Below are 25,875 nucleotides of genomic sequence, written 5' to 3'. Positions count from 1 at the left end.
GGGAAAACGAACATAATTAAAATATTAAATTCCATTTACGTTTCTCTCCTTTCACGTGGAGGCAAAGCGAAGGCCGGAAAGGAAACAAAAGCCAGAGGGGGAGAAAGATTGAGAGGTCGGAGCGGCGGAAAGGGGTTTTCCGACGGCTATCGAGGAGGCGAAAGGAGAAGGAAAAGGGGTTTGTCTCTCCTCTTCCTTACCTCCAAAGAATCCTTTCTTCGCTCTCGACGACGCCACCTGCGGGCTCCAAGAAGGGGAAGCGGAAAAAGGAGGAGAAGGGGAGGGAGAGGGGTAGTTGTTTGCCCGAGTCTAGCCCTAGGCATTGGAGCACCCGGAGCGGTTCTCGGCCGATAGGTGTGAAGGGATAGAGGAAGAGGGAGGGAGAGCAGGATACGGTGGAAGGAGAAGATAAAAATCGGCTCTTTGTAGATGTAGAGGAAGTGGTGGATCCAAGGCGGAGCTGGAATCGTAGTATCATCGCAGAAGGTGTTCTTTTTCCTGGATTCTTTTTGTTCGATCTTTGCAAGGGTTTTGGAAAGTCTTTGAAGGTGGCGTGTCGAGGAGCTTGTTGAATCTCTTGCCTCTGAGGTCTGAAATGGTACGGAATCCCTGCACTGGATATAGCTAAATCTTGACTTTCGTTGATTCTTGGTATTCTTGGATTTCTTCTAGTTCATCTGGATAGTTTATTATGTTTCCTGCTCGTTTTTCTGATCGTGTTGACGAGTTTGAACCGCAAAAATCTGAAATGTGGCACTCTTTCTCTGTTTCCATGTTAAACTTACGCTCACATTGATGTAGCTAGCTCAAAATCAAATGGAGAATTTTTTAAGGACTTTATTATCAGCTATTGGCTGTTGGGAGTCATCAATCAGCTGAAAAATCTAATCTTGATGGGTTCAATTGGTTTTTGCATTAAATTCCGCTCCATATATCACAGACGTTTTGTCTTTTTTCATGCTTTGGGTGATCACTCGTCTATGGATGTCTACATAACTTTTTTGCTTTGTGGCAGATTAATGGCACTTCACTGAGCTTTTCATTGCATAGACAAACACACACTGTCCATAGTTCTAACCTCTTAATACCTTATGCTTGACAGGCGACTTCAGTTAATATTGCAGTAGGGTCTCAGGTTTGGGTCGAGGACCCTGATGTGGCTTGGATAGATGGGGAAGTCTTGGGGGTTAGTGGTGATGAAATAAAGGTCAGCTGTACTTCTGGGAACATGGTGAGTACTTTTTATTGACTATTTTATGTTGCTTACTTCGCTGCCTTTAGATCAATGATAGGCTTTATGCCTGTCCACGCACTCCTAGTTTGTTTTAGCCATTTCATCTTTGCTAGAGAGATGCTTCACATGCTATTATTATTGGTAACATGCTTGTTCATGTTTGTAACTAATCCACAAAAGTTTTTCCATGCTTTTGATTTATTTCATATGATCATTTCCTGGTTCTGTTGGCTTATAGAAATCAAAACAGAGACTCGGTTCCTTTTATTGCAGGTCACGGTTAAGGCTTCTGGTGCCCATCCTAAGGATCCTGAAGCACCACCTTGTGGAGTTGATGACATGACGAAACTCGCTTATTTGCATGAACCAGGGGTTCTGCAGAACCTAAGATCTAGATATGACATCAATGAAATTTATGTAAGTGCACTTCATAGGGTGTAGGATGGATCTAGTCTATCATTGTTCCTGCCAATGATCTTTTCCATCATTTTTTTTTTTTTGGGACGGGGGGGGGGGGGGGGGGTTTGTTTACTTGTAATGCCTATATGGATTTGCATAACATGCACTGGTACATATTCTTGTATAGTACATGGTTGCTTTTGCAGTAGTGCTTATTGTTTATTTTAGGCAGGTCTTCCCCATTTTGTTTTTTCGGCATTTCTGAAAGTAGGCAATAGCTGATGGTTCTAATTTACAATCAGACCTACACTGGAAGTATATTGATTGCTGTGAATCCTTTCCGAAAACTGCCCCATCTCTATGAAAGCTACATGATGGAACAATACAAAGGGGCAGCCTTTGGTGAGCTGGCCCCCCATCCTTTTGCTGTTGCAGATGCTGCATACAGGTACTTACGAAATTCCTGTTTGACATACTTAAAGCTCTGAAGTGCCTCCATTTTTCAATTACAGAGTGTATTTCATGAATGCAGACTGATGAGAAATGAGGGGTTAAGCCAATCGATATTAGTAAGTGGAGAAAGTGGAGCAGGTAAAACAGAAAGCACCAAAATGCTTATGCGTTATCTTGCTTACATTGGAGGGAGAGCTGCAGCTGAAGGTCGGACAGTGGAGAAACAAGTGCTTCAGGTGAAATTGTTGTTGAATTTTGTCTTGTATCCGAGTATGGAAGTCCATTGGTTCTGTTTAAAGAGTTTCTTTTATTTGAAAAGCCTTTTGTACCATTTTATTCTTGAATATCTCAAATCCTGTTATGCAGTCCAATCCTGTTCTTGAGGCATTTGGCAATGCAAAGACAGTCAGAAATAATAACTCAAGGTGGGGAAATTACTATCGTGATTTTCAATCCTTTCTTGTAAAATTTACATTTCATGTGTGTTTTAAGTAGCTTGATGTCTATCTTGATTCACTTGTTGTGTACATAGTCGTTTTGGCAAGTTTGTTGAGATTCAGTTTGACCAGAGGGGGAGGATTTCAGGAGCTGCCATTAGAACTTACCTTCTTGAAAGATCTCGTGTCTGCCAAGTATCTGATCCTGAGAGGAATTATCACTGTTTCTACATGCTTTGTGCTGCACCACCAGAGGTATTGATTATTAGTTGTTTATCAAATTCTAATTGATTTAAATTTTTCATGTTTTTTTGTTTTATTCATATACAATATTTGTTTTACTCATGTTTGTTTCAGATATTATATTATTATATAAGTTAATGAGAGAAGATTGCATGCTCCATGAAATATACCATAACAAAGGTTGGTTGTAGCAATGCCTATAGAATTGGCAGCCTTTGTAGCATCTGTACATGGCACTTATCAAATACCTTTTAAAGAAGGAAGCCATGCGTCAGGGCACAGGATATCAACTCTGTAGATTGTCATGTAAATTCTTTCTCTCTAAGCTCATTTGTGCAGTGGATATGAGATCATTCATCATCTTTGAAGGCCATGACCCTAAATAGGGACTGGTATTAGACGTGATACATGAGTTTCAGACCATCTAGATTATGTAAGGTCCATAGGCCTGAACTCTTCGTCCCAAAACTGAGATCCTTGAATGGGAAGAGTGGAGACGCAATGTGGATTTATGATGCATATGCTTGTGATTAATAAGTTTGGTCGGAATCTTAGACTCCTAGTTTTAGGGACAATAAAGGTCTTGTAGGGTTCACACCACTACTTGACCTTCAGAGGGACGTGTAATGTATTTGATACATGAGTCTCAGACCAACTAGATTATGTAAGGTCCATAGGCCTGAACTCTTCATCCCAAAACTGAGATCCTTGAATGGCAAGAGTGGAGACGCAATGTGGATTTATGATTCATATGCTTATGATTAATAAGTTTGGTTGGAATCTTAGACTCCTAGTTTTAAGGACAATAAAGGTCTTGTAGGGTTCACACCACTACTTGACCTTCAGAGGGACGTGTAACGTATTTGGTATGTGGGCCTTGGGAAATGTGTAACATATTCAGTATCTGGGCCTTGCAAATAGTGTTGATTCTTAGATCATGTGGCACATAACTAACTATTGTATAGCAACTGAGATCCATGTGCCTCATGGATGTAAAGCATGTTTGAAGTCTGGATACCTGGTATAAATTGAGCTTGATGCTTCTGATTCAAGGTTTTGGGAAAGGTGGGGCCATATGCCAGAGGCTAGCTATAATGTGCATAAAACACTTGATGGTGTTGGGAAAATATTCGGTCTAGATTTAGTGACCTGCAGGGGTTGGTGTCAGTCATAATCAACGAGCTAAGAAACCCTAAATCAGTGGGTCTGCACTCTGAGATTTGGGGTATTGGCCCCAATATATGTATATCAATTGTTTGTTTCTAGAGTGCAGGCTGTGGTTTGCTGATCAACTAGTATTTAGTTGATATTTCTAGGCTCAACCTTTATAACTACAACATACTAGACTTTTTGGCAGAAAGTAATTGATATTTCAAATTATTTGCTGATGGAAGGCACTGGTTGGTCTCATGGGTCACCCATCTAATGTCATCATCCATGCCATCATTCATCTCCATCTATGAAAGGCAGCAGTGGGGAATGTTCTGCAATGGGCGAAAGCCTGATGAAGCAAAGCTGTGTTTTGGGGTGATGTATCTGAAGATGGGAGGTCTGTTACTCTTTAATCTATATGGGAGTAACTTAGTGCATTGAAAAGGCAAAAAGGCAGGATACAGTTACCCAATCACTCAATTCGGAAATCATAGAACATGTGCAGGAGAGTACCCTGTTTGCTAGCTTTTGCTATCTGACCAGCAGAAGAAAACTTCAGAGAGAGAGAGAGAGAGGGGGGGGTTGGGAACATGTCTCTGATAAAGGGAGAAGGTATAAACGATCATTCCGGTTGCTTTAATTCTAGTGGAAACAAAAAAAGATGAAGAATAATCAGATAATAGGTGAAAAAAAAAAAAAAAGGAAAAGAAAGAAAAAGAAAGAAAAAAAAAAACTCGATCAGTGGCCTCCACTCCCCATCCTTGATGCTCGCAATGGTTTGGAGTGCTTCAATGGCTGGTGCTACTTGCTCCCTCCCACTCCCAACTTTGGGTTAAGAGGGCCCTTCCCACGCTTCCCCTCTCTCTCTCTCCACTTCTTTTTTCCCTCACCTTATTTTTGGTACACTCTGGAATGGCATGCTATTGATCCTCATCGTGCCAAGCCGGTTGCCAACCGGTGTGCCCTTTGGTGCTGATTCAGCGAACCTTGCTGGAAGTAATAGAACCAGCAAATGAAGTGACACAATTATCAGAACACATCCTTTTGAACCTAATTTGCTTGTCAATTTCTTCTAAGGATGATCCATATGTAAGGTTGCTCAAGCAGGCTAGTCCACCATCCACATTATCTATAACAAAATGCAATTAGATGGGCAGCCTATATGTGTGTTACTGTTTTTACTTTTAAGTTAGACTTGTGTTATTTTTACTTGTTACTTGTAACCTCGAACTTTTGCAAACTCCTTTTTACTTACTATAAAGGGCTAAATCATCTAGTTAAACTATTAACACATATGCATTGCTTCTCAGGACGTTAAGAGATATAAATTGGGAAATCCTAGGACATTTCATTATCTTAACCAGACCAACTGCTTCGAGCTTGATGGCATAGATGATTCCAAGGAATACCTGGAAACTAGAAAAGCGATGGATATTATTGGAATCAATTCTGATGAACAGGTAGAATTTTTTTAATTTTCCACTGACTTCAGTGAAGCAGATCTCTGTTGGCTTTTATCCTTGTTTATTTGAGCTACCTGCAGCCTCTACCTTTTTTGTGATGTGACTTTCCTTCATTCAGGATGCAATATTCCGTGTTGTGGCTGCAATTCTCCACTTAGGAAATATTGAATTTGCAGAGGGAAAAGAAACAGATTCATCAGAGCCGAAAGATGAAAAGTCGTGGTTCCATTTAAGAACTGCTGCTGAGCTTTTTATGTAAGCACCATTTCCTAGAAAAAAAAAAAAAAAACTCTCTGAGGTCGTATTGGATGCACATATTCTGAAGAAAACCTTAATGGAACTTCTATAGGTGTGATGCACATGCCCTAGAGGATTCTTTATGTAAGCGTGTTATTGTAACCCGCGATGAAAACATAATAAAATGTCTTGATCCAGAAGCTGCAGCTCTTAGTCGAGATGCCTTGGCAAAGATTGTGTATTCACGGTTGTTTGATTGGTAAGCATCCATGCATTTTTTTAATGAACTTTTTAATGTTTTTTCCCCCACTCTCCCTTTAGCGAGTTACAAATCTTGTTCAATTATGATTTCTGAAATTTCTGTCAAATTGCCTTGGTGAGAACATCTATATTTTCAATTGCAGGCTTGTGAATAAGATCAACAACTCAATTGGTCAAGATCCCAATTCTAAGAATTTAATTGGAGTGCTAGATATATATGGCTTTGAAAGTTTCAAGACAAACAGGTGCTTAACTGGTATGCTTTTGTGTTTGTCATTAAAATGTGCCAACATCTTGCTGTGAACTGCCTAGATTCTTCCACACAGGCTTCTTCTGATTTCTTCGGTATATTGATGTTATTTGGTGGATTAAATGATTCTTAACACTTCATGGTATATATAGAAAAATGCCTTTGTTGAAGTTAGTGTATTTTTGGATTCTTAGTTGGCAATATTTTGAGTTTGATGAAGCACCATTTAAACTTTTTCTTTCTTTTTTTGCAACTTTTCTTTTAGAAAAGGAACTATCTAGGAAATTCCAATAGACCTTACTGAGAGTCTTCTATGACGAAAGGAAATCAAACAAATGTTGGAAGACTTGAGGAATATCTTGTGAGGCAAGCTGGGAATTGTTTATACTTTCTGCTTTCAGACATGGAGAGGCATGTGTGATTGTCTATGAGCATTTGGCTTGGAATATTTGGACAGACTAGTTTGCGACATTTGAATATGGATTTATAATTCACAAGGAATTTGACTTTGGCAGGCTTCAAAACTGTACATGACCCTTTTTTTTCCTGAGCCATTAAAGATAAATTGTATATTTTGGTGTATACCATAGCCTTGTAGCTTATTGTCTCTGGAAACTGTTTAGTTGCTTCCTTGGAAATTGTAATGTCCTGAGCTTCTCATTTTTTTGGGCTTGTATGATTTGATTTTCATACAGAAGTGTGCCATTTATTGCTGCTAATATATCCTTTTTACATGAACTGGTCTCACATTCTAATTGTTGATATTGTCGTATGTATAGTTGCAGTGCTTAGATGCTTCTATGTTTGTTCTTTGCAGCTTTGAGCAGTTCTGTATCAATCTGACAAATGAAAAACTGCAGCAACATTTTAATCAGGTGCGACAGAAACTAATCGCATCCCAACTTATCTACTATGTGATTACAATTGTTATTCGACTTCATAAAAAGGTTTTTCTGACTCATTGTTTGGTTTCATACAGCATGTTTTCAAAATGGAGCAGGAAGAATATACAAAAGAAGAAATCAATTGGAGTTATATTGAGTTCGTCGATAATCAGGATGTTCTTGATCTCATTGAAAAGGTTTATCTTAACTACTTTTTGTTAGAAATAGTAGATAGAAAATGAGATGGAATATGCATGTCTGGTGGAAACCATCCGTCTTATGAATTTTGAGATTTTGAACATTGGGTCTTATCCATAGAAAAATGAAAGTAATTACATTGATGTAAGTTTTGGCCATCTTACAGCTAATATATCCAAATTTTAGATTGTCTGTCAAACTATTAGCCTGCAATCAAATGGTGAAGTATTAAATCACACAGTAAATGTAATTCTTCAACATTTTTCTTCATATATGAAGTATTGATTTTCTTTGGAAACAAATAAAACATATGTTTGTGTTCCCAAAACATATAATATACTTCAAAATGATTTCTAATTTATTATCTATACCCATTTTCTTTTTCATTTTATTCTTTTTCCCCCATAAGTGAAACCTGTACAGAAACTACTGAAATTGCTGCATATGAAATGTATTTGGTCTGGCTGAAACTGGAAACAAAACCAAGTTTTGAACCATGGATCTGATTTTTGGATGGTTTATTTTTTAGATTTGGAGTGGACTGGGTCTGTCTTTGAACTTATGAAATGTAATGGTGGAGAATTGGTTTACTCAAAAGAGCAGTTGCCTTCAACAAGGATTCCTAATAATATTGTTGTCAATTCTCCTTATCTGAAATTGCCAAATTGAATTTAACTCTGCAGTTTTTCATTCCCTTAAAAATATTTTAATTTGTGAAAAGTTAGATAAAAGTGTTCCAAATTTTAAAACAATATTTCCTTAAAGTTAGTTAATGCTATGTCATTTTTGTAAGTTTGAGCACCTGTTAGGTTTCAATAGCACCAACTATGAATGCTTCAAGAGTCCTAGGTTCACAGTTTCAATTACCATGAATTTTGTATATGTAGTGCGAATACATTATTTGATATTTTAAGCATATGATGTTTTTGAGGTTTGCTTGTACTAACATTTCACCATTGGCTTCCAGAAACCAGGTGGCATCATTGCTCTTCTGGATGAGGCTTGGTATGTGGCATAACATCACAACTATCTTGTCTTTTGCTGTTCTAATTAGGAGAGTGTAGATTTAGGTTCCAGCAACCTTTGATTGAGTGAGATGGTGAGAGGGCTGAGTTCTTTCTTTGTGCAGTATGTTGCCAAGGTCAACACATGAAACATTTGCTCAGAAGCTGTATCAGTCTTTTAAAAACCACAAGCGCTTCAGCAAGCCAAAATTATCACCCTCAGATTTCACCATTTCCCACTATGCTGGTGATGTGAGTACCTCTTGTTCATGTTTTCTTCCATATTCGATATTTTCTTACACAAGCATTACTTGTACAAAAAATAAAAATTAAAGAAAGTCTCTTTTCATTATTCAGGTCACATATCAGACAGAGTTGTTCTTGGATAAGAACAAGGATTATGTTGTTGCTGAGCATCAGGCATTATTGAATGTTTCTAAATGTTCTTTTGTCTCAGGCCTATTTCCACCTTTTTCTGAGGATTCATCCAAATCTTCAAAGTTCTCATCAATAGGCTCAAGGTTTAAGGTACAACAAAAATCTCTTAATTGAGCATGCATTATATCCTGCATTGTTCATGGTTTGATGGATGAGATCTCCTGTAACTCTGCAGCAACAACTGCAAGCTCTGCTAGAAACTCTGAGCGCCACTGAGCCACACTATATTCGCTGTGTTAAACCAAATAATCTTCTGAAGCCAGCAATTTTCGAGAATAATAATGTTCTGCAGCAGCTTAGGTGTGGGGTAAGGATTTCTATTGGCTTTATAGCTGTTGTTGACATGTAGTTGTTGTTGTACTGCATTTATTTCAAATTCTAACAGCTGTAGTATGATATATCACCTTCTGCCTTAGGGAGTGATGGAAGCAATTAGGATAAGCTGTGCTGGGTATCCAACCAGGCGGTCATTTTATGAGTTCATAGATCGTTTTGGCATTCTTGCACCAGATGTTTTGGGTGGGAGGTAGAGTATTTCTAAGCAAAGTTTCATTAAACATTTTTTAGATTTGCTTGGTCTCACATTTTTATTTAATTTTCCTTATGGCAGTTGTGATGAGGCCACTGCTTCAAAGAGGTTACTAGAAAAGGTGGATCTCAAAGGTTATCAGGTACTTATGACAAAAATCTAAAATGCAATTAAACTGCATTTTTTTTTCCCTTTTTCCCTTCTACAAGTAGTCAACAGTTCTGGAATTTTGAGAACCATCCCAATTATTTGTCAAACATAATTTCAACTAAAATGCCATCCATATTGACAAAGAATATTGCAACCAGTTATATTAAAAATAAAGGAGATTCTAGATACCATGTGTAGGAGAAAGCAAGAATGTGTAATGCAGCCTTAACTCCCAAGACCCAAGCATTACATGACAGCCAAATAAGGAGATATTAGTTGCTCTGTGGAATTGCTTGGGTGTAGCAGATTATCAGTTTCTGGACTCTGAGCTCTAAACTTGATTTGTGGCCTACAGCCCCTGATATGGTGACCTGAGCCTTCTTTATCCTCACACTTTTTGTCCCCGTCTCTCGTACACACACACACCCCCAAGGATCCCTTCTTGTGTTTGAAATGTGGTGCTCATTCCTCCCTCTCTCTCCACTTGGGTTAGCATCTGCTTGATATGATGTTTGTGCTCTTTCTATTAAGGGGATTACTAGAAGTAAAAAATACAAGAAGATAAGATTGCGTTGGTTGTTAAGATTTCACTTCTAGTTGATTTCACAACTAGTTCAGTTATCTTTTAGAGAATGAAGGTGACAGCCAAGAGGCACTTTACTTTCTCATGCCCATATTTTCACAATAGATGTTCTTTTACTTAATTTCTTTGAAAGAAGTTTATCAAAGTTTGGCAATTTATAAACCGATGTAAGAAAGTTATATTTTTTAGGTGAAATTAGTCAGCATAAGATCCAGTCTTCTAAATTAATTGAAAGTTCTATTTTCCTGCAAGCTTAATTACTAGTGGGTCTATAGAAAAATCTGATCACTATGTTAAAAAATTATTTTAGTTATATATATAAACTTTGCAACTGTCATATTCTTTTATACTTGTATTGGTAATGTTTTTCATGTGTGTGTGTGTATGCATGTTGGAATATCTTGCTTCATGTGATGGCAAGATTATCTTTCTTATTAAGTTCATAATTCCAGATAGGGAAAACAAAGGTGTTTCTTCGGGCTGGTCAGATGGCTGAACTTGATGCTCGTAGGAATGAAGTGTTAGGAAGATCTGCTAACATAATTCAGAGGAAAGTTCGATCGTACTTGGCTCATAAAAATTTCATTTTATCGCGAAAATCAGCTGTACAGATTCAAGCCATATGCAGAGGTAATGTATACTGGAGATGCATGTTTAATAATGTTGATGTTATTCAAAACTGACTGGTTTTTACTGTCTTCAATGACAGTGCTTTTTGCTCATCCATATATTCACGATTTATTTTAATCCGATGCAATTTCTTTCGATTCTTCTTGAAGGACAACTTGCAAGGCAACTTTATGAAGCCATGCGAAGACAAGCTGCTTCTCGAAGGATCCAGACATGTTTCCGCATGCATCTTGCAAGAAAAGCTTACAAAATGTTGTCTTCTGCATCTATTATGATTCAAGCTGGTTTACGTGGGATGGCTGCTCGTAAGGAACTTCATTTCAGGCAGCAGATAAGGGCTGCAATTACCATTCAGGTAAACCAGGAAGTAATGGATCAATGGCAATACATTCATAGGAACCCCGAGGATTTTGCTGCCATAACTCTTCCATGAGCACAAACAATATGCACATGCACATTTTCTATACACTGTAATGAACATGTGAGGAGAAGAAGAGACCATTATGATGTTTATATTTTGGCTTTCATGCTGATTGCTTATGAAATTATTTTTCAAATGGATTGGGGCTAGAACTGCAAATTGATACATTCTGCCTCGATACTTTATTCTCTCGATGCCTACACTATTCCTTATCTCTCTCTTGAGTTTATGTAGCACACACATTCTAGTGGATGCTTCAGTTTCTCTCTATTAGGATTCTAATTTAATTTTCTGTCATTAAAGAAGATTACAAGACTAACTCTTACTTTTTACCTTAATCATATTTCTACTCTAAGAGTCAATGCCGCCAATACTTGGCACGCTTACGTTATTCAAGGTTAAAAAAAGCTGCAATTGCTACTCAATGTGCTTGGAGAGCAAGACTTGCTAGAAGAGAGCTACGAAAGCTTAAAATGGTAAGCTTCCTTTCATTAATCTTGCTGCTTCTTCTAAAGAGCATTTAGTGTGTTTATTTTTTACTAAGGGCTCAATAACTTTCTTTGAGTATGTAATAATGATGGGAGACATGGGCTTCTGGAAGTATGCAACTCTGGATTTTGTATGCAGAGTATAATCACTTTGACTTTGGCATGTCATTCTTTCTTTTCTTATTTCTTCTTTTCTTTTTTCTTGACATGAGTGAAATTATGATCACCTGCCTGCAATAATAAAGCTTATCATGTTTAGATGGTAAGTTGTAATATGATAGTTTTTTTCCCCCTCCTGCTAAGAGGCAATGGAATGATATATTGCTAGGATTAAGCCTTAACCTCGTGTATTAGGTTGCTTAATCTTCTTGTCTTTATCATCAGGCGGCAAAGGAAACCGGTGCTCTCCAAGCTGCCAAAAATAAGTTGGAGAAACAAGTTGAGGAACTTACATTGCGGCTACAGCTTGAGAGACGCATGAGGGTAAATGCTTGAACCAGTCATCCTCTTTGCTTAATAATTTCATCTGTTTATTGTCTACAGTTCTAGAGTTTATTTCGCTGAAATGGTTTTTATCTGAAAGTCTCAAGTACCATCTGCGGAATTGGTTATGAGAAATGGTAGCTGAGTTGGTCTAGTTGATGGCATGTGATGTACACTGTCTCTAAATTTTATTTTCTGAGCCATGGCTTGATAATTTAATTTGCATAATAATTTTTTTTCACATCTTTTTGTTTCTGAAAAATGAGAAAAATGAAAAAAATAAGGATTGTATGTATTTATCATTTTTTTGGAAGAGGTGAATCTAAGAGAAAAATCTGTTCTTTGTACGTTTATGTATATGTTATTTATTCTTTGCATATTTTGCAAAGTCTAGATTGAAATGTTGTTGGAAGCCATAGCCAGTTCTAGATAGCTTGTGATGCTCGTATCTTTCTGAACACTATTGAAAGAGCAAATTGGAATATGGCCAAATCTTGGAAGGAAAATATTAGGAATTGTATTGTTTCCATAACTGTCCTGCATAGCAAACAGTTATTAGATAGAAAATGATCAAACAAGCTGAATGGTTGCCTAAAATTACTTAGGCATAATTAAATATAGATTCTTCATTCTTGCCTTGGGGAGTGATTTTAGAGATTCAGATGGGCCAGCAAGTGAGCTGAGTTCTACATTGTTTGGGCTGATTCCATTCCAAAGTTTGGATATTCTCTGCTTGGGCCTGGCCTGCTTGCCTCTCTAGATGATTTCTTGACACTTACAATTATGTGAGATTTACTCTTTTTTTCCTAAATACAAAATCCATGGACTTGATAATAGTGTCCTGAGATAGATGCCTTCCAAATAGTTGGGCTCTGTCTGCTCTTATTGTTGGTTGGTTGGTTGGGATTCTCATTGGGTATTGTGAGTCAATTTTGTGTATCTGAGTACTTTCCGCATGTAGTGCTCTTTTGTATTCTTAACTCATCAAGATGATTGATGCATTTCTTTTTGTTTGTAGGCTGACATGGAGGAAGCAAAAAGACAGGAAAATGCAAAGTTGCAAGCTGAATTGCAGGAGATGCAGCAACAATTTAATGAAACAAAAGCTTTGCTGATAAAGGAGCGTGAAACTGCCAAAAAGGCTGCCAAGGAAGTTCCTGTCATTAAAGAGGTCCCAATTCTTGATACAAGTTTGATGGATAAGCTTAGAGAGGAAAATGAGAAGCTTAAGGTGAGCCCCAATAGGTACATGTTCTCCTTTAAGGGTTAGCTTTTTTTCCACTTTTGAGGATATCCTGGGATGATGCTTTTTCGATTATAAATGCAATCATTTAAGAGAACAGGTTGTGGATGGCTAGATCTTCATTTATTTTACTCTTCTCTCTATCACTCTCTCTCACACACATCAAATTGCAAGTGTTTGTAGTTGGAAATTATGCACTGGACACTTCTTGACTATATGTAGGCCTTGGTGAGTTCTCTTGAGAAGAAGATTGATGAAACTGAGAAGAAGTATGAAGAAACAAGCAGAATCAGTGAGGAAAGGCTAAAGAAGGCAATCGAGGCCGAGTCAAAAATAGCTAACCTGAACAATGCAATGGAAAGGTTCTTTTGTTTTTTCACCTTAGTTTCCAGATGCATGAATACCTCTTCTCTATGAATTGTTGCCTATGCTATTCTTTTGATTTGGATATTGTTATATGTTTAGCTTGTTAGCTTGTTTTCTTCTTTGACTCAGGAAAAAACTATCTAATGGCAAATAATTATGCTTTTATAACAGTCTTCAGGAAAAACTATCGAACATGGAGTCCGAGGATCAAATTCTCCGACAGCAGACCTTGTTGAATGCACCTGTAAAACGCATGTCTGAACATTTGTCAAGTCCAGCAACTCCAACAAAACATGTACCAGCATGCTGTAGAAAAATGCTTCATTGATTTCTTTAGATAATTTAGTTATGCTTCTTATTCCTCTTGGTTTCTATCATTGCAGAATTTGGAGAATGGTCACCATGAAGAGCCTAAGGTTGTGCCCCATTGTGTTTTGCTTTTTGGAATCATCTTCTGTTTTTTCTTGTGAACATAATTATATTTAAGTTCTCCATCATAAGAATATTTTATTTTTATTTATTTATTTATTTATTTTGCAGGAACCTCAAAGTGCACCTCCAGTTATTAAGGATTATGCAAACAGTGATCCTAAGTTGAGGAGATCTTGTATAGAGAGGCAGCATGTATGTGCAATTGCCTACAGAGTGTCAGACTGAAATCGATCAGTTATCCATTTGTGTAGTGGTTGTGGGTGATTTTATTGATTTAGTTTGACCGAGATCTTCTTTGTGCAGGAATTTGTTGATGCTCTCATCAACTGTGTCAGCAGACATATTGGGTTCAGTCAAGGAAAACCAGTTGCCGCGCTTACCATATACAAATGCCTCCTCCACTGGAAATCTTTTGAAGCAGAAAAGACTAGCGTCTTTGATCGTCTTATTCAGATGGTTGGTTCTGCAATTGAGGTAATTTGTTGTTTATATGTTAATCAATTGTTTATTCTGTTATTATTAACTGATGGGACCACATCTCAGCTGATCAATTCATACTTGCATATAGGGGTGGCAGCCTTGATCCCAACCCATTTACGCTGACCCATTGGGTTCACACGTTGGGTAGGGTTCAGGTCAAGACCCCCCAATCCATTAGGTCATGGGGGTTACATCTGTAATGATTGGTATTATATGCATATAGTGAGTCAGTGGCTCAATCCATCAGGTAATGGGGGTTACACGTTGGGTATGTCTGTATGCATCTATTAGTTGTGTAGTGAGTGATATGGGCCATTAGATATTGATGTAGTGGCGCTTAATTTAACAAAAATATAGATGGATGAGCGTTTGTGGTTTGTACTGTGTGTTTTGTTAATATGTTTTGCTGTTAATTGTAAAAACATATTTTTGATTATTTGATGTAATTAAAAATGTTTTTGAGATACTTTATAGTACAAACGATCCATGAAAGTGTGAAAAATAGATAGTCTATTCATTTGATAAAAGCTCAAAATTAAATGAGTCTAAACTAATTAAATGGGTCAGCAGGTTGATCGTGGGTCAGGCGGGTTGACTGCAGGTCGGCTTTGGGCAAGGCCCATAGGCCCTTGTTACTCTTATATAAGCCAACCTGACCTGGCATGCTGATTGCCATCCCTGCTTGCTTATGGACAACTAGATTGTATATTGCTTCTGTAGCTTTAATGATGACTTAAGTTTTATCACTTCATCTTATAGTTTTTGAAATGGTATTCACTATGAAAAAATGAAATTTCTGAATCAGAGTTAACTAAATTGCTATCTGTCACTTCTGCCTGCAGAAATAATCCCATTTTGTTCTTAAAAACTCAAATGGCTTGCCAAAAAATTCACAATATTATTGTGATATTTCTAGCCCCTCTTCAAGACTTTCTTTTCATATGATCCATGCTGTACCTAATTATATATATATAATTAGATAGAACCTAATTATATATATATAATTAGGTAGATGGATAGATGGATAGATAGGATCGAGTAGATCGATTAGATGGATAGATGGATAGATTGATTAGATGGATAGATAGATTAGATAGATAGATAGATTAGATTGATTAGATAGATAGATAGATTGATTGATTGATAGATAGATTAGATAGATTAGATAGATAGATAGATTGATTGATTGATTGCATATCATATATATTGCATATCATATATATTATGTTCTCAAGTGATAAATACTTGATAATCTTTTTTAATGTTTTTGAGAGATATACCTGTCAGACCTGTTTAAGAAGTCAAGTTGTCAGATGTTACTGGGGTTTCTTAGGCTTCAAATGCTGTTATGCAGAAAATAAACTAGGAATTTAAATGCATCAAAATTAAGACATTTTTTATTTGTCTTATGATTTATGATTCCATTCTCATTATCCTTTGCTACTCGAACAAATGTGGCCATTGGAACAATCATATAAGTTGCAGTAATTGAAGACACTGGAGAACTTGCTGATGATATGAGCACGTGACTTGACTTGAGGCACCCTCATTTTATAAGAGGGTTCTAGATTTGTATGTAAAGGTAAACAGAGAAGGGAAAGGATCTAAGGTATCATGGATAGAGATTTTGAGAATTTGGATAATCTTGCAGTGAGAATAGATGTAGCTGTTAATGGAGTGACTGATGATGTTGATGAAGGATATAAAGCTGCTTAATAACTGGGTGCAAGGCTTCATAGCATGTTGGGTTGGATTTCGCATATGTTGTAGTCGGCAAGATTTACCAAAGGATTATTGCACTCCATAAGGCGAAATAGAGTTTCCATAGAAGTAAATTAATGTGTGCTAATTTTGTTTTCATATCAACCTCATTATGCGGTGTTGCAGTGAAATATTTCATTACTTCCAATTTTTGGTGTTGCGAATGTCATGTATTGTGTATGATAGTTTTCTGTTTAATTAAAAAATGGATTTTTGTCAACTTATTTGAAGTGCTATTGATCATTGTTGTCAAGTTGGTCCTTTGTGTCACCTATGCAGGATCAACCGTCTTGAGCCTTTGGTGGTGGCTTCTTGTTGTTTAAGCATATTATTAACTCTACTTATTGCGAACTCAGATATACTACATTAGTCATATGTGTGATCTACAAGTTGTGAGTATTTGTATGAGTGTGCTTTAGAATAAAATATGGACCAGTTTCATGACATTGAAAGTATTATGTCACAACTCATATAGAATTCGTGGCATGTATTTCATTGTTTATTCAAAATCGTTGGTTCTACAATGAAATTCATAGGGCTATATTTCTTTTTGCTGCCATCCAGCCATCGTTCTTTCTTTTTTGGAGTTTTCATCTTATCTCCAAAAAATATCTTAAAAAAATAAATCTGTAGGCATGATCCTCTGGTGTTCAATTAGTTTTTCATCGACTAGTTTGAAAGAGTCAAGTGATCAGTCAGTGTTTTTCTTTTGCTTTTCTTTTGTCTGTTGCCTCTGTTGTCTCTGGATGCTGTTTATGATTATAAAAAAAAAAAAACCATATAACTTGTAAGGAGGATCTCAGTCAACAAACTTTATCTTGATACTATCTATGGTTATTATTTTGGTATTTGCTTGTGATACCAACATCTTTAATTTTTACCATTGTCAGCTCATTGTGATGAAATCTGTGATGTAGAATGAGGAGAACAATGACCATCTTGCTTATTGGTTATCAAATGCATCTAGTTTGTTATTCCTACTACAACGGAGTCTTAAGGCTGCTGGTGCAGCTGGGACTGCTCAGCATCGTAAACCCCCTCCTCCAACGTCATTGTTTGGGAGGATGACTCAAGTATGTGATAATTATGATTTTCTTCTTTACGAAGTTTCATTTTCTTGGATGTCCATGACCATTGCATTTATGCTTCATCTTGGATGCAAAAATATAATCTCTCGTATTGCTGTATGTTCTAGAGATTTCATTCTTCTGCAAATCTTTCTGTGGATGAACTGAATGTTGTTGTGCGTCAAGTTGAGGCGAAGTATCCTGCCTTGCTTTTCAAGCAACAGCTCACAGCTTACGTAGAGAAGATATATGGAATTGTCCGTGATAACGTGAAAAAAGACTTGTCTTCGTTGCTTTCATCATGTATTCAGGTATTCTGCATAGTGTTTTGCTTCCATTAACAATACTGCCTACCTGTAAAGGCTAAACTCCTGCTACATGGTTCCTTTCATAAATAGTTTGTCAAACTGAACAATATCTTGATTAGTTTATTGGAGTTAATTGTTGTTTTGAAGCTTCAGTTATTGAGTTTTCTCTTGATGATTCTGTTATAGTTGGCATGCTGATTATGTTCCACATTATAAATGTGCAGCTGCTTGAAGTATTTAGTTTTTAAGGGTTCAGCTGTGACCTTAACAATAGGATCATCCATCCTGTTGCAGAGGTAGTGTCCCAAAATGCATGTTGGTCCATATATTGTCCGTATAAATTGACAAGGAGCATCCTTGATCATGACCTATACATATTGAACATGTTAGGACAATAAAGGGCTTTGCATCCTTTGGAACACAATCAGCTGAAGTTATTGTCATGTTATTGCTCACTATACATTTTATGACAACTCCTGGCATGGTAGGATGTTCCCATAACAGTTTTTTTTGTCTTGGCATTTTAGATATTATAGGCCATAATAAACAGTGTGAGTTCTCTGACTTGATTACTCATCATGTACTTTGCACCATGGAACACCACTTAGTTTTAGAATTCAACTCTTGTAGATTTTGTTATATATAAATTTATCCAACAAAAATTGCTGCTTTTGTTATATATGTAAGCACAATTCAGTTTAGCAGAATATTTGTGACCTTACTTTCATATCTCAATTGCTAATTTAATTGATGTTGAAAACTAAGGCACCAAGAACAAGAACCCTGCGGGTCTCAGGGCGTTCATTTGGGAGTCAAACTCAGAGCGACCACTGGCAGAGCATCATTGATTGCCTCAATAACCTTCTGCAAACATTGCAAGAAAACTATGTAAGTTTACTAGGTAAATTTTTAAGTAATTGTTAAGGGTGCTAATGTACTAGCCCAGGCCTAAGCCTGACATCAGCCTGGGAACAAAATCTTAGGCATGCTGAGGATGGATTTTTTTGAGTCTGTGCTAGGCTCAAATCTGAACCCATCTGTTTTGTACAGAATGCTGAGCCAGGGCCCAGCTTGTTGGGTTTCTTCAGGGTTTTGGGTCCCAGAAATCAGAGCCCCTTTTTCCAGGCGTGGCCTTTTGGCAACTTGGTCAGCCTGTCCCGTTAACGGCCTTAGTAGATTTGCAACCTTAGTAAAATTGCACCATTTGTTGACAACAAGACTTGAAATTGACATGGTGGTTTTCCAGGTGCCCTCAATTCTAATTCAAAAGATGTTTACTCAGATTTTCTCATTCATCAATGGACAACTTTTCAACAGGTCAGTGATTGTTTTGATTTGTCATCGTTTCATCTATGTGGAGGCAATATTTGTTATTGTTTTGTTTTTCTGTTGCTACTCTGTAGCCTACTCCTTCGTCGGGAGTGTTGCTCCTTCAGCAATGGAGAGTATGTAAAGGCTGGTTTGGCTGATCTGGAGTTATGGTGTGCACAAGCAAAATCCGAGGTAATCATCTCTGACTTACAATTACTGAATGACTTTTGGTTGCTTGGAATTTCTGACAATTTCTCACCTTTCAGTATGCTGGATCATCTTGGGATGAACTTAAGCACATCAGACAAGCTGTGGGTTTCTTGGTATGTCATTTTATTACCATCTGAAGCATCATAGAATATCAATTTTAAAAATTTATTTGGAATTGTAGGTCATAACAGATCTTACCTGTGTAACTGGGATCATCTTGTATATCTCGATAAAATATATACAGAATTACAGATGTAAGTTCTGATTTCTTTTCTGTAGCAAGGTGTGGCCTGGAACTTGCATTATCGGGCACCACTACTACAACGAAACTGCTCTATTGGTGTCCTAACTTTACCTAAAATCAAGGAGTTGGGTCCCGGTGGGATGTCCCATGGGACAACAAGATGGCGTACCATCTCATGTGTCGGGACAAAACCGTCCCATCATTATCCCGGCATTCCGATCGGGATATCTTTTGTCCTAAGTATCAGGATGGGGCGAGATGATGGTGCATCTCATTCCATGGAGAAACTGGGATAGTGCCGTCTCATAAGATTCAAAACCTTATCTAAAACTACCATGATTATATAAAAAAGGTATGGTCCCAGCAATCTGGGGTCTTAGGAGGGGCAAACTGAGGACAAACCTAACCTTTGGCATTCTTTTTGCACCAACGTGGCTGCCCCAGGACTTGAACTAGCTCAATTGCTTATAGCCCAAACCTTTTACCATTCTACCAAGCAATGACTCCTAAAAAAATTGACTGATATGATCATAAAGCTACCATTTATTATATCAGTTACATTTTTTATTTTTATTTTTTATATCAATAAATTGTCTAGTTAGTAAAAGAATTTCTGTTAGAGATTGTAAGATGTTACACCCACAAGTCAAGGAATCGATCAAGCTCAATCAAGTAGAGGCTATCAGGCTGCAAAGGAGGAAATCAATTCAGTCAATCAAGGGCAGAAGGAAAGTGGACTTAACCAAATAAGAAAGAATAATATCATGGGATCGCAATCACCTATATTAAGGGATCACAATCACCTAAAAGAAGGAAAGTGGACTCAACCAAATAAGGAAGAACAATATCATGGGATCGCAATCACCTAAAATTCCGACGACTGGAGATTATAAATAGAACTAGAATGTGAAGGACAGAGAACCAAGACTTTATCAAATAGCTTTGTTCGGCCTTTAGGCTTGGTCCGAAGATTTGTCTCCTGGTGTTCTTGTCATTCTATTTTTTGAAACCATAGTTGTACTGTTTCTTATTGATTCTATAAAAGATTCCGTTCGTCCTCCAACAAATTAGTTCGACACTGTCGGCCTTCATTTTTTTCCTGTTCATGCCACGAACCCAAATGGAGTCCAAGGTTGAATCGTTGGAGAGAATGGTCGCAGCACTCAAGGCGAAATTGGAGAATCAACACACTGAAATCTGCAAGACAATGGACAAAAAATTCGATGAGCATTTTGCATGCTTAGACGCCACATGGCCAGCCTTGCTGCCTCTGTTAAAAGCAAGGCAATTGTTGCAGATGAACCAGACCCAGTATCTCCCCTCTCGGTCCATACTCCCACTGCACCACCGAAGGTAACTGTCTCTAATTCCTCTGGTTTCTTTTCTGATGCGACTTCTCTGCCTCAAAAAATTGAAATTCCCACCTTCGACGGATCGGACCCAATCGGCTAGATCGCAAGGGCAGAAATTTTTTTTGAGGTGAATCAGACAAAAGAAAATCAGAAAGTCACCCTCGCCATGATAAGCATGGAGGGCCACGCCCTTCACTGGTTTCGCTGGCTCTGGCAAAGAAAACCATAGTTGACATGGAGAATGTTAATCGTCGAGCTTATCTAGCGATACGACAGAAGACACATGGATAATCCCTTCGAGTGACTGGCGGCACTTCGACAAACCTCCACAGTCGAGATGTACATCTTTGCATTCATTGAATTGGTAACCCAAGTCCTTGATTTAAATAAGCAATATTGTCTGGATTTCTTTTTGAATGGATTGACATAGGCTATTCGAGTGAGGCTCCGCACCCACAATCCAAGAGATCTCGATTAGGCTATGGAGCTGGGCCGCTGTCTCAAGACGGAATTGCGATTTGCCGATGGAAGCTCTGACAGTCGCCAACCGCCAGCAAAGTCGGGTGTTAGCTTCGCGCTGGTCTTGCATTGGTCGCCCACCTCATCTGCGACCTCGATTTGGTCATCACTCTCAGCACCGCGCGCTACCCAGTCCAACAGTACCTCGAGGCCATCAACTCGAGCCGCAGATCGTGAGCTACCGGCGGCAGACTGAAGCGACCACAAATCTCAGCTTGCTCCGCCTCCTCGGCACTGAGGCACTAGGCGACTCAGCAACTAAGAATACATCGAGCTTTGCCACAAGAGTCTCTGCTTTCATTGTCATTAGCCCTACTCGCCCCTGCATGAGTGCCCAAACCGAGAGCTCCGGACTTTAATTGCAGCAGCAAATAGAGACAGCATTAGCTTGGCTGATTTTAAGGCACTGGAAGCCAAGGATGGGGAACCGACGGCCACGGCTCCACAAGAGATCCAGCTTGGACGAATCGATTTGGATGGACAGAGATGATTTCCATTTCCAGTTCCCAGACTTCAGCCTTGAGGACAAGGCGAATTTTCATCCAGCGGGTATAATTGTTACACCCACAAGTCAGGGAATCAATCAAGTTCAATCAAATAGAGGCCATTAGGCTGCAAATGAGGAAATCAATTCAGTCAATCAAGGGCAGCAGATATTCATGGTGTATACCCGCAGAAGGAAAGTGGACTCAACCAAATAAGGAAGAACAATATCATGGGATCGCAATCACCTATATTAAGAGACCACAATCACCTAAAAGAAGAAAAGTGGACTCAACCAAATAAGGAAGAGCAATATCATGGGATCGCAATCATCTATATTAAGGGATCACAATCACCTAAAATTCCGATGACTGGAAACTATAAATAGAACCAGAATGTGAAGGATAGAGAACCCAGACTTTACCAAATAGCTTTGTTCGGCCTTTAGGCTTGGTCTGGAGATTTGTCTTCTGGTGTTTTTGTCATTCTGTTTTTTGAAACCATAGTTGTACTATTTCTTGTTGATTCTATAAAAAATCTTGTTCTTCCTCCAACATAAGATGTAATCTAAAATATGGTGTATCCTACTTTGGTAGCACCTGCTTGTTATCTCCATTGATGTATGCAACACATGCAACAATCTTTCCAAAAGCAGGTGCATAAATGCATCACGGAATAAGCAAGCTCTCTATGTCTATTTACTTGCCCTCTGTATCTATTTAATTAACTTTGCAGCATGTACCCTGCTGCATATTGCCTACATAAAAGAATTTAATCGATAAGTTGGGGCATCAAATTTTTGGCATCAAGTTTTTTTGTTAATGTTTTTTCCTTTAGTTTTGTATTAAACAATACTAGTGGTCATGATGGTGTACTTGGGAGGCCAAAGAAATTGTTTCTAGAAAAAAGTTGCATGATAACTCAAGTTAGCACACTTGTTGCTCTAAAAAATATAGGATTGGTGAAAATGGTGTGCAACACACATAAATATGCCGGGTTTCTAATTCCAATCTAGGATCAACCATGATTGGAGGATTTCCACTTTTTACCCTCAAACCTAAAATGTACAAACCTAAAGTGTACTCTTAAACCTTGTTGAACTTTTTTCACTGGATAAAAATCTGATGTTTATACGTTATTTCTGAAGATTGTAATGTTGTTGCTTTATTCAGCAGTCCATCTTGGCAACTTCACATTTGTAGAAATGATTGGAACATCCTTTTACAGAGAACATCCAGAAGAGAAATCCGGAAGCTTGTTGCCCTATTTTTCTGTCCAAGGCAATCATTAAGTAGCATTAATGGCATCAGTTCTAGGTTTGTGGAGTTTTGCAGTTGTCTCTTGCATAGTGTTGTAGCTAACCATGAACGGTGTAATGTGGCTGGCAAAACCATTCTAAAGGTTTGAGGCTTTATGGTCACATATGTACAAATCCATGTATAATGGGTAGAATCTTTTCTCAGCTTTAGTGGAACTGGTAGTATGTCACAAGCTATAGTTTCAAACTCTTGCTAGTCAAGTTAACAATATGCCATAAGCAACAGTTGTTTAAGAAACATCAAATCAAAGTTTTGTTTTTTCAAGTGTTCTCAGGATTACTGGACTAGGTAATTAAGTAGGATTAAGATATCGGATGAAATTCATCCTTTACTGTTTCTCTCATTACCTGATGTATCTGCTTTCTGTTTGCAGGTAATATTTCAGAAGTATAGGATTTCCTACGATGAGATCATCAATGACCTCTGTCCGGTAACAACACCTGCTCTCTCTCTCTCTCTCTCTTGCTTGCTCGCTCGCTTTCCATCTGCTTGAGCACTGTTTCATGTTTGTGTGCACCATTCTGCCTGTGTCACATGGTTCACATGTACATGCTGATTATTTCTTTCCACAGATCCTTAGCGTTCAACAGCTTTACCGGATATGCACACAGTATTGGGACGACAAGTACGACACACAAAGTGTTTCTTCTAGTGTAAGTTCAAACAATTAATCATCTGTCTTGTGCAATATGTTCATCCTTCCCAAGTGTTCAAGGAATCATGAAGTCTCAATTTCCATGCACATTCATTGCTCTGCTGACTTTATATGCACCTTCTTGTTTTGGATGTTGTAACCCACTTTATGCTGGCCAACCAATCAAAATGCATAATAACTTTTATGAACTGAAAAATAAGTCACTGCTGATGACTGGTACTGCCATTTCATGTTGAATTTGTATAAGCTAATTGACCATATTTATAAAATAGTGCACCTAAGGAGTTTATTTCAGGAAAAATAACTAGTGGCTCCTTCATCATGTCTTAATACAGGTTCTTTCTAGCATGCGGGTTTTAATGACTGAGGATTCTAATGATGCAGATAGCAGTTCCTTCTTGCTGGATGATAACTCCAGGTAGCAGGAACAAAAATTTTATCTGTCATATTATTGTGTAACAGAGGAGTCTTTCCAGCATACAGTGTTTTTTATAATATTATTGTGTAAAAATCTATAAACATGTACGTTGGCCTAAAAACCTATAAATTGGATAAAATTTGATCAGTAGTCTTCCTGTTTCCTGGTGCAGCATTCCGTTCTCTGTTGATGACATTTCAAGTTCTCTAAAAGAAAAGGACTTCTCAGATGTCAAACCAGCAGAGGAGCTTCTCGAGAATCCAGCCTTCGAATTTTTAAAGTGAGGCCATGGAACCTTGAGTATTTTTGCCTTCCCAGTCATCTCCTTAAGGCAGAGTCTTGCTTCTCTCCAAATGATGTAAATTCATTCATTTTCTCACCGTTTGTATTTTTCCCTTCCCTGCTGGGTGTATAAAATTAATATTTTTGGATTGGATGGGTAAAATTCTTTCTAGGGGCAGCTAATGGGGTTGGGATGGGTTTCAGCCTTCCCATAGAGAGTTTGTTTTTTACAAGTGAGGAAGCATTCTTTTCTAGGCAAGATACAGCTTTGAGTCAATCAAATATAGGGTGTTGTGGGAGGAGAATGTCCTAATGATCCCTTTACATTGTGTAAAGCATTGGGTAAATGTAAAGCAACAGATTATGAAAACAAAAATTTATAGGAAATTATTGTTCTTTTTTTTTAAAAAAATCTATAGACAGCGGGGCCAATTTGTGCTTGATTTCTCTACGGGGTGAAATTAAAGGATTGCTTTTTTTCCCGCTTCATGATACGTATGGTTGGAATTGAGATTGACCAAAGAAAGAATTGATTGTGGGTAATCAGCAATTTTCCCATTCTGCTCCACATTAAGCTGGCTACTCCCACGTCTTTTATCTTTACTAATTTCCTCATGCAAGTGGTACTGGAGCTTGGACAAATACCTATAAAGAGGTCCTCGAAAGAACTTCGCCTTAATGCTTGTGTTTACACTTTACATATTGGTATTATGCAGGTTGATGTTTAGACTGCAGATACGTGAAATCTTTGTAAAAATTTTGGTAAATAAGACATTCCTTCTGCTGGTGAGTGATGAGGCCCTTGTTGGACAATTCTGCATTGTTCATATTTCCATTTGTAACTGTGGGAAACATTAGGAAACTGCTATACTGTAGTTTTTAATGCCATGCATTAGGCACTGGTCTGATCAGTTGCCCACTGTAAAGTGGGCATAGCAGGATGGCGTTATACTGATTGTAACTATTAGCTAATATTGGTAAATGGTATATGATGCGTGTGATTGATTGTAACTGATAGCAGATTCACTTACATATTTTGTGGAACTTAAAGATACATTCATGCTTTCAGTTGATGCACTCCTATTTCTCTCTCTCTAACTCAGAAGCTGAGCATCTGGAGAGTTTTTGTTTAACAAGTGTGTGTAAAGGAGGAGCCATATCGAAGCTGGCCTTCTATCAACAAGGGTGTCATATCGAAGCAGTGAATTAAAATAAAGTTGTGATTGCATCCATTTGTTTCTCTTCTAGTCGCCCATCGCTAGTGCTGGCCATGTGATAAACGCACAGGATGCAATTTTACTTCGTCTGTAACTCAGAAAGACAAGGGGTAATCTGTGCCTAACACAGAATTTTTGAGATGAAGCTTCTCCATCACCAATTATTAATTTAGCTGTTTAATCCATGGCGCAGGGAACAGCAGCCGGATTTCCAAATGGCAAGAACGAACCAGAGCAGTCTACCTAAAACTAACTTGTATTTAACAAAATC

The 25,875-nt window shown here is 37.9% G+C and overlaps 1 protein-coding gene across 2 annotated transcripts; it reads left to right on the top strand.

Annotated features, from left to right (window-relative positions):
• Window positions 1-62: 62 nt before the first annotated feature.
• Window positions 63-24,876, top strand: LOC105059140 (myosin-8). Of its 2 annotated transcripts, XM_010942361.4 has the most exons (39): window positions 63-598; window positions 1,103-1,231; window positions 1,508-1,651; window positions 1,936-2,081; window positions 2,166-2,322; window positions 2,453-2,511; window positions 2,619-2,778; window positions 5,229-5,378; window positions 5,500-5,636; window positions 5,731-5,877; window positions 6,023-6,124; window positions 6,947-7,004; window positions 7,109-7,210; window positions 8,179-8,216; window positions 8,341-8,467; window positions 8,573-8,743; window positions 8,829-8,960; window positions 9,070-9,179; window positions 9,264-9,324; window positions 10,368-10,545; window positions 10,695-10,900; window positions 11,323-11,442; window positions 11,839-11,937; window positions 12,956-13,168; window positions 13,403-13,542; window positions 13,718-13,841; window positions 13,930-13,962; window positions 14,087-14,170; window positions 14,282-14,452; window positions 17,137-17,292; window positions 17,415-17,597; window positions 18,360-18,482; window positions 18,841-18,911; window positions 18,998-19,097; window positions 19,172-19,228; window positions 23,406-23,462; window positions 23,605-23,685; window positions 24,023-24,105; window positions 24,278-24,876. In XM_010942361.4, exons 1-39 carry the CDS (start codon window positions 596-598, stop codon window positions 24,387-24,389), a joined length of 4,524 nt encoding a protein of 1,507 aa, XP_010940663.1. In that variant the 5' UTR covers window positions 63-595; the 3' UTR covers window positions 24,390-24,876. The 2 variants fall into 2 exon arrangements, with proteins under 2 accessions (XP_010940663.1, XP_073106123.1); XM_073250022.1 differs by lacking the exon at window positions 63-598 and having other exon boundaries at window positions 1,102-1,231; window positions 1,485-1,651; window positions 24,278-24,875.
• Window positions 24,877-25,875: the final 999 nt, after the last annotated feature.

The sequence above is a fragment of the Elaeis guineensis genome, chromosome 16 (assembly GCF_000442705.2).
Source record: "Elaeis guineensis isolate ETL-2024a chromosome 16, EG11, whole genome shotgun sequence".
NCBI classification, from domain to species: Eukaryota; Viridiplantae; Streptophyta; class Magnoliopsida; order Arecales; family Arecaceae; genus Elaeis; species Elaeis guineensis.
This window is presented reverse-complemented; position numbering and strand designations above follow the sequence as displayed.